We start from the raw sequence: 19,600 nt of genomic DNA, 5'->3' as shown, positions 1-19,600 counted from the left end.
CAATGCGATTACTGCAATGCCCTCTAGGTGTAACACTACATCATCTGTCTTACAAACACAAGAGTATGTACTGTACAAAAATAAAAAATCTGTGGCGTATTAATACACAATACATTTCAGACTAAATAGAAGTGGAACAAAACAGGATACAGAATAATCAGGATTAATTTTATTAATTCATTTTCAGTTTCAATAATATCATTACAGAAAAACAATTTACATGATCTTTTATACAGTAATAGTAGAATGCTGTGTAATTGCTTCAAGTGCTGGTCATAGTTGATAGTGTGTGCAATGTGAGACTGATTTCAGTCAAGTGTTAAGAATCACTCAGTACAAAGGCAGTAATAACCTGCTTCTTCTTACTCAAATGTATCTGTCAGGGTTTGATTCTGCCTCTTTGGGCAGGTGCCTGCCTGGAAGAGCTCGTATGCTGTGTTCAGGTCATAATGGAGATACCGGAAATAGAAATTGCACAAAATGTGGCCAGTATTTTATTTTATTTTTTAATTCTAATGTGTTGAGTCTATTTGCTTATCGCACACAACCATAGACCAAGCTTCAATGACATGTCATTCTCTTCACCTTCCTCCATTTTGCCATCTATGATATGAACGCAGCATGAGCCCCCAATATAAATATGATGCATTTGAGGTATCAGGGACATTTCTGATATACACATACTACAGGGATAAGTAAGAATGGCCCAACATCATCGTACATACAATAACAACCAAAATAAACACAAGCACAAATGAAGTATTAAGATTAGTAAGAAATCCGGCACACCAATGGCAACCTGTCCAAAGCATAAGCCACGCCCCTCACGAGAGCTGGGAGGGGAGATGGGAACAAAATTCTGAGGAATTATGGGTGGCACTGAGCCAAGACTACAAGAGTCAGTCAGGAGACGTGTCAAAGCTCTAAGACACAAGTGCTCGTGCTGCATTCATGTCACAAATAATGATGCCTTCAAATAAATAAATAAAATAAAATAAACGATAACTAGCACTATCCATTCATTAAAAACAACAAGTGCTGTCACTATATTCATCTGATGAAAAGTATTGGTGCAGTAAACTTGCTTTACTCGATCAGAATGCAGCATGAAAGCTTTTGGACTGCTTTATTTGGCACTGAGAAGAATCACAAAGTTATGGCAAAAGGGTGGGAATAGATTGCTTACAGTGCACTTATTTGGCAAATTCTTGAAGGTCAGTTTCTAATGATGACAACATCGCAGTCAACTTTGTTGAGAAAATCATGTTGGAATCGCTTCAATCAAACATCAGATCAAATATGATTAGTTTCACATTTGTTGGGCTGCATACAGTACAGAGAGCCTGTTAAAGGATTACCATGGTTTTTTTTTGTATTTTATTTTTCAAAACAACTGAATGATGGTGTGGTAAATCAATGCCAGGTTAGAGGGAACATTACAGAACAACTCGAGCTGTGATTTCCACTCGGGTGTTGTGAGAAATTATCCAATTGATACTTTTTGTAAGATTTTTTCTTCTCATTTAAAAAGATAGCTGCATCTCAATAAGGGCAGAAAGTGTAAGTGAATGCTGAAAAGTTGAGCCTCGGCCAAAATATTGTATAAATAAATGAAAAAGTCAAACGACAAACTAAATTATAAGAGTGGATGTTGCGTTTAGAGGCTGTCAGGTTCCAATTCCTCTGAATCTCTTTTTTTTTTTCTTTTTTTTTGAGGGGGACTGGTAGTTGTTTGCTTCCTGAGCATTGTCTTTGAGCAAGGCACCAAATCCTCCAAATGCAAAACCATTTAATTTATTTATTTTAAAAAGTATAATCAAAAATAGCCAATAGGACGTTTATTTCTCGCAAGTATCTTTGCTTCGGAAGTCTTAACCGCCTTTCTAGCATTTGACTGCTGAAATATTAAAAAGGGATGGTCAAATAAAAGCAAGAGTCATCCAGGTTCATCCTGTGAAATCCTGTAAGCTGCATTCCTCATAACGTCATGACGATGGAGCGGCGGCATTTTACAACAGGCCAGAATTGTTTGTCATTTGCCTGCTGTGCCCCAAACAAAGAAAGAAAAGGATAAAGCACAACAATATACCAAAACTGCAAGGAAGAGAAATTCTTGCAAAGTAACAATGACGGCAACTTTTTAAGATTCACGAGTTTTATCGGGTAATATGATGTAAACGCATCTCCACATGGGAACTTGACAACATGCTTGGAACGCCGCACCTCCGTCCACGGTGGGAGAATATTCCAAGCGGGGGCCCTGGACTCAATCACTCTCAAATACACTTAAGAGCCACTTACACATGCAGTCGACTTCCACAAAGTTGGTTTTAGGTCAATAATTGCTGCGTTGATGGTTGTCAGGCGTCATTCAAGTAAGACTTTGCTGACGATCCGCCGCTTTCAGCAAGTCAGCAGTTTGATGGTGTAATACAATGCACCATTTGATTTTTTGGGGGGGAGGTCAACCAAAGTCAGGGGAAGGGTTTTCCACCAATTGGATTCTACAAAAGGCTGTTTTGAGAGGGATGGAGGATGGAAGAGCAGAAATGAAGGAGACGTGTGGCAGAAGCAGAGGAAAGTATTTCTAGATCTACCAAGGAAAAAGGCTGAACGCACAAAGCAAATCAACTGCAGAGACAAGAATGTGATTACTACTATAATGATGATGATGATATTCAATCAGAACAGTAATAATATCATATGAAGTACGAATATTAATAATCATTATAATCAGGAGAATTATATAATATTACAGAATAAATCTCATTTTTATATATTTCTTCACTTTTTTTTTAATGAGGATTCTTTCAGCCTCTGCTGGCTCCAATTGGCTGTTGCATATGACATCCCAGCTAATAGATGCCCCCGCCCATTTTATTTTTTTATTTTTTTATTTTTTTATTTATTTATTTATTTATTTTTTTATTTTTTTCTCCTGTCCAGGCAGGAAGTCCCAGCACCGTCAATGTATTTGTCTCAAGGGACTGAAATCTGGGGAGAGAAATATCTGGGTTGGTTGATACATTATCATCACATTCAAGGTGGTGACGATGAAGCAACAAAGCGAGAAGGCACCTGCATCATAGTCGTCCGATGACCATGACGTCCACAACTTCTCCCTTGTGCAGTTCCACATACTGCTCGGTTTTAGGAGGCAACATCAGCAGGCCGTTGGCGCTGCGCATGGACATGAGCCTGCTGGACACTTGGTTACCTGAAGGGGAGGGGCCAACAAGTTTGGAAAAGATGACATCTTCACAACATTTGTTGATCATCTCAAATATGAAAAGTCATGAACAAATCTCATGTGTTCAAATATGTGGAAAGCACAGGTCACACTTACACTGACACCTCCAAATCTAATAAGTACATACAGCTCACTTCTTTTTTTGTCAAGTAGTCATATGTTTTCGATATACGTACGACTTACACAGAACTGCATTGCTTCATTTGAAGTAGTTTTGGTAATGTAGTTCATTTCATATTTCATTGACAGTGTAAATCACAAGTGATCACCCCCCCCCTTTTTTTTTTAAATACAGTATAAAAGGCAGCACTGTTGATACAGCTCTTGTATTCCACTGCATTAACTTGTGTATGTAAGAATGTGAACATAACTGAAGGCTTATTATGACAGAAGTGTGTGTGTGTGTGTGTGTGTGTGTGTGTGTGTTTGTGTGTGGGGGGGAGGGGTATTGTCACATTTTATCTATGTGTTGCAGACAATATTAATTCATGAAAAAGCAAACTATATCCTTATGGGAAAGCATAATATAATAGGTCATCTATACATACTTCAGGTATACGTTTTTTTTTTTTCAATTTCAGTTGATTAATAATTTGAGAATGCCATTAAAAATTGAGATAAATACAAGTCACAATAACGCACTTTTTTTTTATCCCATATTAACCACTACATAAAGGATAAAAAAAAAACCAAAAAAAACAAATGAAGACTACAAATTAGTATAAAAGCTTTCAATTGCCGATTCGACTCAGCCAGAGTATGTAAACTACCCAGTTTCTATTGTCATCAACCTGTTGTTAGTAACTGAAACTGTAAATTGGAATATAACAACAAATATTGAATGTTTAGCTGGAAAATTTGGAACAGAAATTAGATGTGAGCTGCCTTTTGGTTGATAGGAATTAAACGTGCGTTTGTTGGTCATAGAGCAGGGGTGGCGAGATCCGGTCCTCGAGAGCCACAGTCCTGCAGGTTTTGGATATTTCCCTTCTTCAACACAGCTGATTCATGATCAGAAGCCTGATAACGAGCCTGTTCATTGGAATCAGCTGCACTTCGAGTAGGGAAATCTTATCAAACCTGCAGCACTCCGGCCCAAGAGGACCGCAGTTTGCCACCCCTGTCGTAGTGGAAATGATGAAATGCCAGTCAACATGTAGCACATACTTGTGTGCGTGCATGTTCGCACCTGTGCTTTGAGCCCAGGGCAGTGGCTCTTGGTGATGCCAGGTGAGAATGCAGCGATGGTACTCTGGTCTAGGATCCAGCTTCACATCACATGAAAGCTAAAACAGAAAAAAATGAATGAACGAGTCTGCTCTGTTGAGAGACGTGACATGAACATACAGCTCCTTAACGCCCCATTTCAAATTAATTAGCAATATTGATTCTAACGCCTGCATTTCAATTAGGGGTGGGACGATACGGGTAAACCACAATTCGATACTGTGACGATATTTGGCTCACAATATCGATAATATCACGATACATGAAAGCTACGACTTTTGATATATTGTCAAATAAAAAAATAGCAATATCACGATATGTCACTGAAAAAGCCAACAAATGCCCATAAAAAGGAAAATGTCTAATTATGCATTTATTCAATGCCAACATTTTGTACAATATACAAAGTTCTGCATAGTGCCTCACTGCCTCTGAGCCGTTTAACTGTAAACATTGTAAAGTGAGACAAATTAAAGTGCATAAACATTTATAACATAACACTGCACCACAGGACACATTATATCGATATCTACCGTCAGTGTATTGATAATTTATTGCAACAGAGAGCGCAACAATATATTGCGATATCGATTTTTTCTCCCACCCCTAATTTCAATACGTGTACTGTAATGAGGCCCGTAACGATATCGATTATTATTTTTTTTTAGTATACCCCTAATTAGAATTATGAAAATATTTTAATCTCATCCTTACTGATGTCAATGTTCCTCTAACACTTACAAGTAAGTGATTGTAACACCTGTTACTTTTAATTAATAAATCATTTAACCAGTTACTACCACCGCAAAATGTAATGTTCGTGGAGTTTTTATCATCCATCCATCTATCCATCCATCCATTTTCTTAACCGCTTGCTCCTCACAAGGGTCACAGAGTTTTTAATCAAGTCATTGATATTTAAGAACAATTGCTGTTAATTAATCAATATCGGATTGAATTGAAGCAAATCAAATCAGAATTTTTTTTAAATCAAATCGAATTCGAATCAACTGAGGAAATTAGAATTGATACCCAGCTCTACTTTAGAAGATGAGAACAGGGACAAATGCTCATCTTCATTCTGTCTGCGAGATAATCCCGCTCTTTGTTGTGACAGAAAAGTAACTTGACCAAAACCTCCATGTATTGAGAACAACAAAGTAATATAGTCCAAAACCTATTATGCATTGGATACCCTGGACAGACTGACATAGATCAATAGAAAAAAAAAATTCTTCAGTTGTCTTTAATTTTTATTTATTTATTTTTTTTGTCTTTTCGGCTGTTCTTTGTCAATGTGTGTAAGATGGTTACCCTTGCTTTAATAATCGTGGGTCGAGGGTCCAGAATGCCTTGCATCTTCCTCAGTGCAGGAATCACAAAGAGATTACATGTGACCACTGCAGACACTGGGTTACCTACAAAAACAAGTTATCACAGTTCTGAGGAGGAAAAAATAAACAAGCACTTCATGCCAGCTAAATTGCAGTATAGTATATAAACATTAAGTGGAGGCATTTTGAAGAAATGGAACGAGTAGAACCACCATTCAAAATGGCCTATTTTATATCTGACTTCCATCAGCTAATTAAAAAGTAAGGGGAGAACAGAAAAGTAAGAACATTTGACATGACCACTCAGTGGTGTGAATATACTTGCTATATGTAATTGCATTCCTACACGAGCTGCAGCTAAGATTCCATTTTTGCAAAGGTAATTTTCTCAGTTGTCATTGAAATTGTCAGAGAGGTATTCATTTAAGAATGTCTTTTTTCTTGTAGTTCGCTTTGGTAGAGAATTGTACTGCATCATAAATAACTGCATTTTGGTTAAAAAAAAAATAAAAAATATATCATCGTTTGGATATTGATCGGACTCAGTCAGGTTGGTTGGGGAAGTTTATTTTGAAGGTTTTACAATCCAATCAACTACTTTTAGACACATAACATGATACTCAACTATTGAGTACTCACCGATACTGGCACCACTACTGTTATTACATAAAACTTCCCCAAAACAATGATGACAGATAATTCTAAAGAAATAATCAAATATACCAATATAGTATTTTTTCTTAAAATTGCATGAAATCATTTCTAGTTCCTGATGGTAAAACGGCCACAAGAGGTATGCGAGTACCGATGCCTTGAAATAAGGCCCGGTATCGGTATGGACCTATCCCTATTAAACAGAAGACAAGATGAATGCTATAGTAGAATGTGAGATGCCAACAAAATCTCCCACTGACCGCAACCCAAACATACACAGACACGAGTTTCGTACCTGGCAGAGCAAAGATGAGTTTCCGTGCTCCATCAATGTCAACAGTGGCAAAGGTAGTAGGAAGACTGAAAAGAAACACAGAGCACTTTTTCTAAGCATAGCTTTCAAAGCAAAGATTGCATTACCGTAATTGCCGGACTATAAGCCGTGAATTTTTTCTCACGCTTTCAACCCTGCGGCTTATACAATGATGCGGCTAATATATGAATTTTTCATCCTGAACTGTAACAAGCATTTGTAGTCCTAAAATTAATTAAATTAACACTGGAAGCGAGAGAATATTTGATCTTTTTCTCTTTCTGTGTGGGAGGATTTCCCATTGACAAATTGATTTATTTTTACATTGATATCTTTGGGGATCTATTTTGTACTGTGAATGAGGCCATCGGCGGAAGGATACATGAAAAGAAGTGGGGAACTTCTGCCATTAAGTTAAAGCATGCATGTTCAGTGAGCATGTGTCCTCTTTTTTTCTTCTTCTTCTTCTTCTTCTTTGTTTGCTTGTTTTAGAGCTAAACCAGCCCCTTAAAGCTACTCTATGTAGGATTTCCCCCAAAAATATCTTAACAATAGCCTTTTTATTTGACCATTTATGACTGAAACATATTCTAATTAGTAGATCTACATCTTAGCTGTTCACAATGGGTACTCCTACAAGCCTCTGGCCAATATTATTTTGGAAGCGTCCGGTCCGAATCCTTCGAATTTCCCGCCCTCTGTCTGTGGGATGTGACGTCATGCGCGTCATCGTCAGGTGTTTCCTGTCGCGCGAAGACGGAACTAGTACAGATTTTCGCTGCCCCAGACACCCGCTGTTACTCCGCGGAAGGCTGCTTAAAAAAAAATTAAAACAATGTCAAGTGCCACGAAAAAATAAAAAAATACATCTAAACTTGATAGTGACCGACGCTGGGCAAGAACGAGAGTGAACATTGGTTTGACATTTCAGTGGTGGAGAGAGTTGAGATCGGACTTGGATTAGAAAAGTGATTCACAGCTGGCTTTCTTTCTACTCCAAAAGGTAAGAAGCGAGTGTCTTGACATTTAGAAGAAAATGTGTTGTTTTCAAATAGCAGTAACCTCAAGATCGATCACTTCTCGGTCGTAACTATTGGGGTGAAAGTGAGGTGGACGGCAACATTTAGCGTGAAAGGGGCGGCAAAGTTGAATGTAGTAGAACAGAATGACTTTTATGAAGAACAGACGTTCCATTCCGCGGCGTTTCAATCAGACTAAATGTTGCCTTATTTTCCTCCGTGAAAACAGCCTATTGTAGCTACATTATGCTAACGGAAGGTGAACGGTACTACTGAATGGCGATAACATTCACGGCCATATCACACTAAGTAGTGAATGGGTCTATATGTTTTTCACAATCGTCAATTTCCATAACTGACATCCCACCTTTCGGGTAATGCACAATGACGCTAGCCTGGGGACGACATACACTAATAATGACTAGAATCAGGTTGACGTCCGTCGAGCGGGGTGACTACAATATGTAACTAACTGCATATTAACATCGGAATGAGGTCCAATTAATTGACGTAATTTGCACATCGTTTTGGAGTACAGCACAGGACTGGACTTCGACCGACTAATGCAATATGATCTGCACGTCCCATGGACATCAATTGTTTAGTGGGGATCGAGAGTCTCATTCCGTGAAGTGGCCAACTTTGTATAACATTATAAAACTTCTTACCTCTGAAAACATAGTTTCATTGGATATGAAGAGACCAGTCTTCAGTATTGAGGTCGTGCACATACGAGTGCGCACAGCGTGTACGAGCGTACAGTTTGTTTTCGGCCACAGGTGGCAGTAGAGATTTGAAATTTTAAATCTTCCATATAGCTGCTTTAAAGTTAATTGTTTGATTGACACTAATATGCGAAGAAGACGCGATCAGCTAGCGTGGGGAGGGAGCGAGAGAGCGGGGACGGTGACGTTCAATAAGGAGCGAACGAGGAGCGAACGAGGAACGCACGTCAACGCTGACAATGAGACAGAGCCTGGTGCTTGTGATGGAGTTGCCTAGTTTGTTTCGGATACAGAAGACAAGGACTTTGAGGGATTTGTGATTGATCAAAAGCCACGTGAGTACATTGTTATTTGCTCTCTGCCTTTTTAAAAACTAGCGCTAGCATGTGCTAGCATATGTTTTAGCATACTGATAATGGCATACTACCATTTGTAGCGTCGCTGGGACCTTGGAGGTCGCTCCCAGTATGCTTTGTGGCACTGGCGATTGAAAGGGTGTTTAAAATGCAAGTCTGTGATAAATATTCTGCTAGTTAGTGTTCTAGTTGTTGTATTGGTTTTGGTAGTGCTTTCTAGTTTGTTGCTACATGGTGATTTAATTTTGCCGTGACACCGTGATTGTAGATGACACGGAAGAATGACTTGCCTGCATTCTGCGAGTTGAAAGTGGATAAGCGAGATCTTCTGCTTACAATAATCAAATTGTTCACTGGTCCTCACTTACATAGTACCGTCTTTCTTTGTAAATATCTCATTTTCAATGTGGGCACATGCGGCTTATAGTCAGGTGCGGCTTATGTATGGACAAAATGCTTTTTCCTTTAGAAATGTAGTGGGTGCGTCTTATAATCTGGTGCGTTTTATAGTCCAGCAATTACGGTAGCTACCAAGTTGCATTGTCAGTTTTAGTAACTAGTTAGCATTAGAATGAGGTCTAACTTCTAAGGTGAATGTGTCACGAGGAACACGGCAAAACCTGCTTCAAAATTCATTGCGTTCATACTCAGGAGAAGACGACTGATTCTTAAGATGAAGAATGGTAGTTAGGGCAACTTGCTTTCACTTTCAACAACAAGGATACAATGTGATACGGTATTCTAGTGAATGTAAGGAGAGAAGTCATTAAATGAAGATGAAAGGGTAATAAAGAAAAATGATGTCCTTCGGGTCTACTCACCCTGGCTTCATGAACACGCGGCCAAAGTGAATCTGAGCATGAAGGTCAATATCCAGCACCTGCTTCAGGAAATCCTGGTTGGACACGCAAGTACGTAAGTTACGGTCAGCTGACTGTGCCAGATGTATTTAATCAAATTTTGCCAGATGACTCAAAGTGGATGATTCAGAGGGTGGAGCTTACCTTCTCTCCCATGGACACACCCCCTGAGGTGATGATGACATCAGCACGACTGATTCCCTCATGGAGAGCCGAGAGCAGATCATCGGGGCTGCACAGACAGGTGCAAAATGTCACCTTCATGAATGAGTGAAATCTGTTACATTTCAAACAAGAGAAGTATTTGAAAGGTGTGGATGATACTCTATATACAGTGCAAAAAAAAAAAAGAAGAAAAAAAAAGAAAAAAAAAAAAGGTATTTTCCCCTTTCCTGGGGCTTGGCTCAGTGGTAGGGTGTCTTCCAACCCAGATTTTTGTGGGTTTGATCTCCCGCCCTTGTGACCATGTTGACATGTCCTTGAGAAATATTAGTTATTATAGTTGCGTATAAAGTATTCTAATATTGTTGTAACTTACAGTATGAAATATTTGCACAAAGTTCAAAGAGACAGAATGAATCAGCTTGGTATTAACTTTTACCGAAACAGGAAATATGTTATATATACAGGCATGAAAACGGGTCAGGGGTGAAAAAGGTGAGAAGCACTTGGAGCAAAATTTTGCACGTTAATATTCGTCAGGCACTCATCAAACGGGTTGGGGGCATGCGGTGGACGAAGGGATGGTGAATTTAAATGTTCAAAATTTTACGGCGTCAAGAAAAACAGTTTGCCACATTTATTGGACCAGGGATGGATGTTGAAAAAACAGCATGCGCTGTGTTTAAGTAGGGTTTGGTACCTTTCGCATTTGAACCCATTTGGTTCCAATTATCAATATTGGGGAACTGATACCGGTACAGAATAATAACAATTTTCGATACTTTTGTTCTATTGTTTGTGGTAATAAATGTTAATTTATTTAACAATAAAATCATAATTTTATAAAAGAACATTCACTTTGCCAGTTATTTTTCATTAAGTAAAATCTAACAAACAATAAAACATCATGCATTTAAAACATATGAGCCAAAGATGAAGTAAAAATAAAAAATAATCAAGGTATAACATTAATAAAGTATCAATAATACAAAAAATAAATTATTACAAATTACAAAATGAGAAGTAAAATTCTTTACAATAAATAACAAAGAACAAAGTTAAGCAGTACTACAAGAAGAGAAGATAAATAATTGTATTTGTGTTATTTTGGTTCCTTAAAACAACTGCATAATTGTGCAATTTTCTAAATAAATTTTCAAAAATGTGCCTGCCGCGCATAGCGCGATGAATTTGAACCCGACCCGAAGTAAAATCTCGCAAAAAAATGACAGCTGGAGGAAGACGTGAACGACAATGAAGAGAGAGAAAATAATTGGGACTCAGGAGCAAACTCATTTTCTATGGAGGACCAAAACTGCCAAAATTCAAAATTAATAAATGACTACATAAATAAATAAATGACTAAAAGTGAAAATAAAAATCAATATAAAAAATAGAGTTCAAAAATTATATCTAAAAAAATAAATATAAATAGACATAAATCCCTTTTAATTTTCACTTTTAGTCATTTATTTATTTAGTCATTTTTTGATTTAGTTATTTATTTAGTCATTTATTTTTTTAGTCATTTATTTATTTTGAATTTTGGCAATTTTGGGCCATACTGCCAAGTGGAAATGTTATTCAAATGAGGGGGCGGTCCTAAGCTTGTCTTGGGCGGGACTCCGCCGTTGCAAACTGCCTGTCATTGGTCGAGTGAGCAGCTCGGCGAACAAGGAAGTCTCGCCTGCTTGCAATGGAGAGCTCCAGCAATGGACGACTATCTTGTCCACTGTCTGCTCTCACTTGTTGTCTAACAACTCAAGTCGCAAGTTGAGGTGACAGTGGACACGATCGTCGTCCATTGCTGGAGCTCTCCATTGTAAGCCGGTGAGACTTCCTTGTTCGCCGAGCTCCTCACTCGACCAATGACAGGCAGTTAGCAACGGCTGACTCCAACCCAAGACATGCTTAGGACCGCCCCCTCATTTGAATAACATTTCCACTTGGCAGTACAGCCCAAAACTGCCAAAATTCAAAATAAATGACTAAATAAATGACTAAATAAATAGATAAATAAATGACTAAATAAATAAATAACTAAATAAATGACTAAAAGTGAAAATAAAAACGGATTTATTTCGACTTATTTTTATTTTTTAGATATGTTTTTCAAATTATATTTTTTAATATTGATTTTTATTTTCAGTTTTAGTCATTTATTTATTTATGTAGTCATTTATTTATTTCGAATTTTGGCAGTTTTGGTCCTCCATAATTTTCATGTATCCGACGCGGAACGTAATGCTTGCTAGTGCAATATGTTGAGCACAAGATTTTGCAGTTTTATCGGTACCTATGAAATTATAAGTACGTGGTAAGTATTGTTGTAAAACTCCATAATATATTGTAACAATGGTCAAGCCACACACCTTACAGCAAAACTTCACCCAATCGGTGGTTGAAGACTGACATCTGCTGTGTCCGCGCCGAGAGGCGGGCAACGTGACGGTGCTTCCCGCATATAGGCGAGTCGAAGTCTGCGACATCCCAGCTGCCGCTTGCGTTCAGCACCAAGAAATCCACGCATCAGGTGGGGCACCACCGTGCTCAACCAAAACATGCTAGGAACCGCAAAGCTTCACTCTCGTTTGGCTTGTTGGCGGTCAAATCTCGCTTGCTTCCACCCAAAACAGGAAATGTCGCGTGAATGAAATCCAGTGCGAGTGGGTGACATCAGTACGCTGGTTGCACGTACCCCGCTGCGTCCAAGTGCGCAATAGAAAATTACCAACAGATCTACTCCCGCTCAATCACAATTTGCTTTGGATCATGTCACCGTTTGATTTAACATGAACCGGTGCCCTCTTCTTCAGTACCCATCCTACCCGGAGGTCACCTTTTTATTTTCTCAACGTATCTGCACAATTCACATAAGTGACCTATTTTGGTTTCAAAACGCCGAATTTGGCCGAGAGGTGACAGATTTTAATGCCTGAGATATATTTGTAATGATTTACTTGTCTCCAACAATGCCCAGGTTGATGGTGGGGTATCCATGTTCCTGGATGGTGGCGAGCAGAGTCGAGCGGTTGGAGTCTCTGATCTTTCCTGGGTGGAGGTCATCCTCTGGATTCAAAAGCTTGAGTACAATAAATCAGTGGGCTTATTAATAGAGGACACAGCGGGAATAATCTTAGGAGTATCTGTGCAGTGCGCACGCACCTCATTCCCAGTAGACATGACAGCCACCACTGGGAACTTGTGCACGCTGACATCAGTCACTCCCACAGTAGCCAGCAGACCAATCTCTGATGGGCCCATGTGTGTCCCTTTGGCTAACACACACTCTCCTCGTCTGATGTCATGACCTATAGGCCTGAACAGACCAAAAGAATTGGATTCAATTACAGGTGAAATTCTGAAGTACCTTTAGGCGTGACTGTGCGTGCGCTGGCTGTTGTTCTTTTGACCTGATGTCCTGTCCAGGCCGGGCCTGCACCATAATCCTCACTTCTAACTCTTCTGTGCCCTGAAAAATACGTAGCAGAGATAATAAAACTACTCTTGATGAGAAACATGTACTCCCCGCCAACAACTTGTTTTTTTGCTTACATCTTCAGACTCCCTCAAGAGTTCTGTGTCTTCCACTTGGACTACTGCGTCAGCGCCGCAAGGAATGGGAGCACCGGTGGTCACCCTCATCACTTGGCCTGGCATCACCGTGTGGGTGGGCTGCATTGATGCACATATTACAACTGTCAACTTTGAACTGCAGTACACACTGGCTCAAGCTTATAATTCTTACTTCTGTTTCTTACCAGTAAATGCTTCAAAAATAAAACATATTTATAATTTCCCATGGGAGCGTCTTTTTTTTTTGTTAACTCATTCCAGCAGTTCAGAGCGACAGTAAGTAATCAGTAATGTGGCTGTGAATATTTTTACAAGCACACCGTCAATCCATGTTTTACTTTTGTGAGCCTTCAGGCAATATGAGCTGTTGTACAATCGCGTACCAAAGAAAGCCATCGGGGATGACCACGGAATGTGCGTACGATGCCTTGTTGTGTTGTGAATGAGCTACTCTCTTACTTTGAGTGTTGGATTTGTCATTCATTAAGGATGGGCTGTTAAAACATTGATGGCGTGTTCATACAGTATTGTACCAACGCGTGACAAGTTGCAAACATTTTTTTATGCTGTAAATGTTCAAAACGTGATAGCCTACCTTATATGGTTAGCAAAGGTTGTAGCATTGCTGTGTTTCTTCCAATGTGCAACGTGTAGTACATGTAATTTCATTCTAAAATGAATTCTAAGTCATACCATATTAAAGCTGCTCTTTGAAACTATTTGGCCAAAAATATTTTTACAGTAGCCTTTTTATTTGACCATTTATGACTGAAACATCTAATTAGTAGATTAATACCTTAGCTGTTCATAATGCGGACTCCTGCAAGCCTCTGGCCAATAGTTTTCAGACTGGATCCAAATTTCCCACCCTCTGTCTGTGGATGTGATGTCATGTGCGCATTGTGTATGTGAAGAAAGGTGGTTGCAGTTTAATTTTTCATTAACAGGTGGCAATTTTCTGCATTCAGTAGCTTTAAGCTTTCACTAATCAAAACAGTTCTCGTCAGCCTGCCATTTGATTTCAGTGGTGTTTTTCAAGATCCTAATTTACCCATTTGTAAGTTGCCAGGGACAAGGCTGACTGACTGCGATTGGCTGGCGACCAGTTCAGGGTGTACCCCGCCTACTGCCCATAGCCAGCTGAGATAGGCTCCAGCACCCCCCACGGCCCTTGTGAGGAGTAAGCGGTTCAGAAAATGGATGGATGGATGGAAGGCTGACTGAGGGCTTTGCTTTGACTGCTCAAATGATACATTCAGCTCGACCTTTCCGGTGTCTGTGAACTCTGAATGTTAAAGCTAAAAAAAACAAAAATGCTGAAAACAGAGAACATGCATCCCTTATCATTTGTGCCTCGATCTAGTTATTGGCATATGCAGACACAATCATACCCATCATGAACTTAATAAACTGACAGATACAGTGCAGAGGAAGACTCAACATTTAGGAAACATAAGCAAAACAAAGAGTTAATTTGTCTTTGTTTTAAAGTGTATAGTTCTCCCCCTTTAAAATCTGTACCATTGCAGGTCGTATCCGAATAGGAGACTGCCAAAGAAGGACGCTCCGTATAATTGTTATCTTATTACTTTTGAAAATGGAAATTAGCTGAACTGCTCATATCGATCGTACTGACTAATGAATAACGGCTGACCTGTTGTCCAGCTTGTGATTCTCCCATGATGAAGCGATCACCTGGGCCATCAGCAGCTGCAGGACAAAAAAATTACATAAATACAATTAACTGAAAACTAGAGCATCTCTCTTGAATGGTTATTTAAGATTTTTTTTCAATACTGAATATACTGTGAAAAATCTCATCCTCATCAAAAATCTAATTGATTGCAAAAACAGTCAGCTTTAACCAAAATGCCTACCTCTTACAGCATAGCCATCTTTAACTGAGGCGGGAAATGGAGGAAGGTTGTCTTTGGCATAGATGTCCTGAGCAAGCACTCGACCCAATCCGTCTAGAAACAACAACATTTCCAAAACCATATCAACAGCATTACAACCACCACAACAGGTACAGTTAGACATTAAAATGAACTTAACTGCGCACATAGTAGTTGAAATATGACCGAAAAAACGGATCAGTGCACACAGCACACAATCCATGCTGGAGACTGACCTCTGTAGTTAATGACTTCAATTCCCAGAATAGGAGTCATCTCTAAAACAGTGATGAAGGCTTTGTCCATTGATGTCAGTGGAAACGGGGACATCCGATGACGTCGTGCCACTTTGCTGATGTCTACCGCACTGTGGCCTGCACACACACCCACACAACAAAAGTTAGATTTTGCACAGTAATGCAGATGGTCAATGGTGATGTGTAAATAACTTACTGGCCCTTAGGATGTTCTCATTACTGCCACATCGGGACTGGACCTGGGGGTGGACAATGATTTTCCTGTTTTAGTAGTTTGACTTGCATGGAACGAACTCAAATCCTTGACTTCTTTGCAGGACACTTCAACTTAATTGACTCCTCACAAAGGATTGGGAGTGGATGATTGAAAGTAGAGATATTATTTAAAATTGCTTGAAAATCATAATGAACTTGGTTACCTTTGACACAGCCTTCATTCGACTTTGACTTCTAAAAACCAGAGCAACCAATCTATTATAACTTTTGCGGCAATATAAGTTTACATTGCTATTACACATATGAACAAAATTGATGGTACCGCTCTGTTGAAGAAAGAAGAAAAAATAAAAGAATGGAAGAAAAAATATTATAGTAAAATATTTAATGGGAAATTAGCAAATGAAAATAGGCAATTCTTTTTAATTGTGGTTCAACAGAAGTATTTAAAAAAAAAAAAAAAAAAAATCATGAAACAGGCCTGGACAAAAATAATGGAATTCTTCATATTTTGTTGGACGACCTTTTGAGACAATCACTGCAATCAAAATGACTTTTGCAACAGTCAAAACTGTCAGTGAGACATAAGCACTTCTCTGGAGGTATTTTGTTTCACTCTTCACGAGCAAACCTCTTCAGTTGTCTCAGGTTTGAACTTTGAAGGGTGCATTCTTTCTCCACACAGCATGTTTCAGCTCCTTCCACAGATGTTCAATAGGATTTTAGATAAAAGGATCATGGAAGGCCACTTCAGAATAGTCCAGTCCTTCTCAAATAGTGGGGCAGGTCCCTTGGGAGGGCATGGGCAAGTGGTGACCCCATGCAATTTTTATTTTTTTTTATTTTTGGCTATACCAGAATAAAGTGTAATTGTGCAGTAGGTGGCAGTGGTGCTCTTAATTTCTGTTTGAATTTCAGGCAAATTCATGCACATCAAATCTTTTGTTACAGTCTAAAACACAACGTTAATAAAGTTATTTGTTGCAAGTTGATCTATATTTCTTTTTTGTTTTCTTTCATGATAAAATGATGTGAAGAGATGCAATAATTTTATAGATAAATGATACTATTTATAGAGCTGGGGGTGGTGTGAAATGTTGTCGTTTTCCTAGGAGGAAGTAACAGAATAACTGAAAACCACTGAATAGTCCAATGTTTTCTTAGATATGTTTGGAGAAATTATCCTTTTGCAAGAACCATGAACGACAAGTGAGACGAAGCTTCGTGACATTGGGCAGCACATTTCTGTCTAGAATAGCTTGAAAGTCTTGAAATACATAGTGCTGATGCGCCTTGTTAAAAAGGTCCCGTTTTGCTCGACTGTCTCTAGGACATTTTCCCAGAGGCTTGTCAATTCTACATTTTAAAAGATTTATTTTCACTAGTGGTGTTGTCTTCCATGAAGTCCACTTTGGCTCAAACATTGACGGATGGTGCGATCTGACACTGATGTACCTTGTTGCCCTCGGAGTTCAGCTTTAATTTCTTTGGAGGTGGTTCTGTGCTCTTTTGTTACCATTTGTCTTATCCGTCACTTCAATTATGTTATCAATTTCCCTCCTGCAGCCACATGTAGGAAGGTTAGCTACAGTTTCTGAATCCTATGTGCAACTGCAGTCACAGAAACATCAAACTAATAATCATGTAGTAGTTACCTTGAACATGCTTGTCAAAAATGTTCTTTTTCCACACTCCTGAGACAATTCTCCCCTTTGCTTCCTTTGCTCATGATTGGTGTGTTTGCACACCATGTCACCATACAGCATAGTGACGACTTACCCTTAATTGGGCTAAGTGACTGCTTACAAGTTCAAAGACAACTGTGATACTAATTAGAGGACATACCATGGTTGAACAATGCACCTATGGTTAAATAATTTTCAAACTGTGATAGCGGTACCATCAGATTTTCCCAAGCCGTTTCATGAGCTTGTTTTAAAAAATAATTTTGCTGTACCACAATTCAAAAGCAATATCTGATTTTCACTGGTTCATTGTCACTAAATTTTCATTATTATAATTTCTTTTTCTTTTATTATTGTTGTTTTTCTTTCATTAATACCAATAATCCTATCTATGTTTCAGAACTTGATGGAATAATGTGTTTCATGAGCATCATCAGAAAAACAAGAAATGTGCGCTGGCTCAAACGGAAGGCTCGTGATTTCTACCAGTGAGACAAGTTCTGAAACAGCAACTTGCAAATGTGACCTTTGGAACAATTCCAGCATGAAGTTTTTGCATGTTCTTCCTGTTTAGAATGAGCATTACTTGTCTTTATAAAGCACATCTTAGAATATCTGTATTCTGCTTGCATGGAAAGACATTGAAAATCTTTGAGAGAGAGGGCAGACACAGCAAGATATGAGCAAAAATTCAGGAACTGTTTCTTTTTACATAGTTGGGGTTGAAAAAAAATCTGCTTTCTGCCAGTTGCAAAAAAGATCTTGATTCGGGCTTCAGTTTTCTAGCGTCTATATTCATATTTTAACGTGACTGTTTGTGTGTACCTTAGGTGTTGGGCATGATGCAGTAGAAAGGCGGGAAGTTGCCTGTGTTGCCCGTGGTGACTCAGAAGGGGTGGAGCTCAAAGAGGCAGAATCTCGAGGAAGCACCTGAACACCTCGAGAAATGATCGAGTCCGGAATCTACAGGTTAAGACAGCATAGACGTTAAGATTATCCATGTCTCCCTTAAAAAAAAACTTTGGCCTTGCTGCACAGTAACATACTTTTGAAACATTAAAAAAAAAAAAAAAAAAACTAACTAACTATGCATCAAAAATTTGGTCTATAGTTAACACTACAGTACGTCCACCTCTTCCGGAAGAACCCTGAGACGTTCCCAGGCAGGCTGCGAGACATGGTCTGGTCTTTAGCGTGTCCTGGGTGGTACCCAGGGCCTCCTCCTAGTGGGACGTGTCTGGAACCCCTCACGAGGAAGGTGCCCAGGATGCATCCTAACCAGATGCTCGAGCCACTTCATATGGCTCCTCTCAATGCGGAGGTGTAGCAGCTCGATTATGAGCACCACCCGGATAAGCAACCTTCACACACTGGCTTCTAACCGAGAGCCCAGAAAATGAATTTTGGCAGATTGCTGGCTGGTTCTTATTTGTTTATGACCCAGCTCATGACCTTAGGTGAGGGTTGGAACATATATCAACCGGCTCAGATCATCAGCATGATAAAATGGATTCCCTTTTGCAGTTGGCATCGTGACATGACATTCCTTGGTGAAGAAAAAAAAACCTTTCACATCAATAAAGAATGCTGTGAAGAAGATAGGCATATCAATGGCAGAATCCAAAATAAAGCGCCTGTTAAATGTAAATAAATAAGTTTGACAAAGGCATAAACACTAGTAATAATCAAGAAAAGTGACGTCAAATTACATTTTTTAGATTCTTCAAGTGATGAAACCAAGGTCTACTTGCATCAGAATATCGGGAAAAGTGTGAAGAAGAAAAGGAACAACTCGTGATACAAAGCAGACCACCACATCATGCGTTATAACAAAATGGAACGGGCTACCTGCTGTTTATTGGCGGTAGGACTGCTGACCTACGTAACGAGAGGAACTGTGGCTATGCTAACACTCACACACTCAGTCAATGCTCCAAAAATGACAGGAAAAAAAGGTCGCATCCCACTGAGCTCCAGATGTTGCCAAACGATGCAAATGTTGAATTTGCCAAATACGATGTTGAAGTCTGTCATTTTGCGACACTTCTGCGACATTTTTGCGACCTTTTAG

The 19,600-nt window shown here is 39.1% G+C and overlaps 1 protein-coding gene across 2 annotated transcripts in view; it reads right to left on the bottom strand.

Moving 5' to 3' along the window:
- Nucleotides 1-147: 147 nt before the first annotated feature.
- The window catches only part of gphna (gephyrin a), a 45,871-nt gene continuing 26,418 nt past the window's right edge, over nucleotides 148-19,600 (bottom strand). For both annotated transcript variants that reach the window (XM_077538467.1, XM_077538466.1), the window contains 16 exons: nucleotides 18,355-18,492; nucleotides 15,825-15,867; nucleotides 15,608-15,745; nucleotides 15,354-15,446; nucleotides 15,131-15,186; nucleotides 13,456-13,575; nucleotides 13,314-13,372; nucleotides 13,066-13,219; nucleotides 12,861-12,982; nucleotides 9,883-9,970; nucleotides 9,700-9,773; nucleotides 6,761-6,825; nucleotides 5,792-5,895; nucleotides 4,440-4,536; nucleotides 3,079-3,217; nucleotides 148-2,994 (listed from right to left, as the gene is read on the bottom strand). In XM_077538467.1, coding sequence (XP_077394593.1) covers nucleotides 3,084-3,217; nucleotides 4,440-4,536; nucleotides 5,792-5,895; nucleotides 6,761-6,825; nucleotides 9,700-9,773; nucleotides 9,883-9,970; nucleotides 12,861-12,982; nucleotides 13,066-13,219; nucleotides 13,314-13,372; nucleotides 13,456-13,575; nucleotides 15,131-15,186; nucleotides 15,354-15,446; nucleotides 15,608-15,745; nucleotides 15,825-15,867; nucleotides 18,355-18,492 — 1,485 coding nt within the window. In that variant the 3' untranslated portion in view covers nucleotides 148-2,994; nucleotides 3,079-3,083. The remainder of the gene's footprint in view (nucleotides 2,995-3,078; nucleotides 3,218-4,439; nucleotides 4,537-5,791; nucleotides 5,896-6,760; nucleotides 6,826-9,699; nucleotides 9,774-9,882; nucleotides 9,971-12,860; nucleotides 12,983-13,065; nucleotides 13,220-13,313; nucleotides 13,373-13,455; nucleotides 13,576-15,130; nucleotides 15,187-15,353; nucleotides 15,447-15,607; nucleotides 15,746-15,824; nucleotides 15,868-18,354; nucleotides 18,493-19,600) is intronic.

The sequence above is a fragment of the Festucalex cinctus genome, chromosome 12 (assembly GCF_051991245.1).
Source record: "Festucalex cinctus isolate MCC-2025b chromosome 12, RoL_Fcin_1.0, whole genome shotgun sequence".
Taxonomy (NCBI): Eukaryota; Metazoa; Chordata; class Actinopteri; order Syngnathiformes; family Syngnathidae; genus Festucalex; species Festucalex cinctus.
Note: the sequence above shows the minus strand (reverse complement) of the source record. Positions and strands in the feature narration are given on the sequence as shown.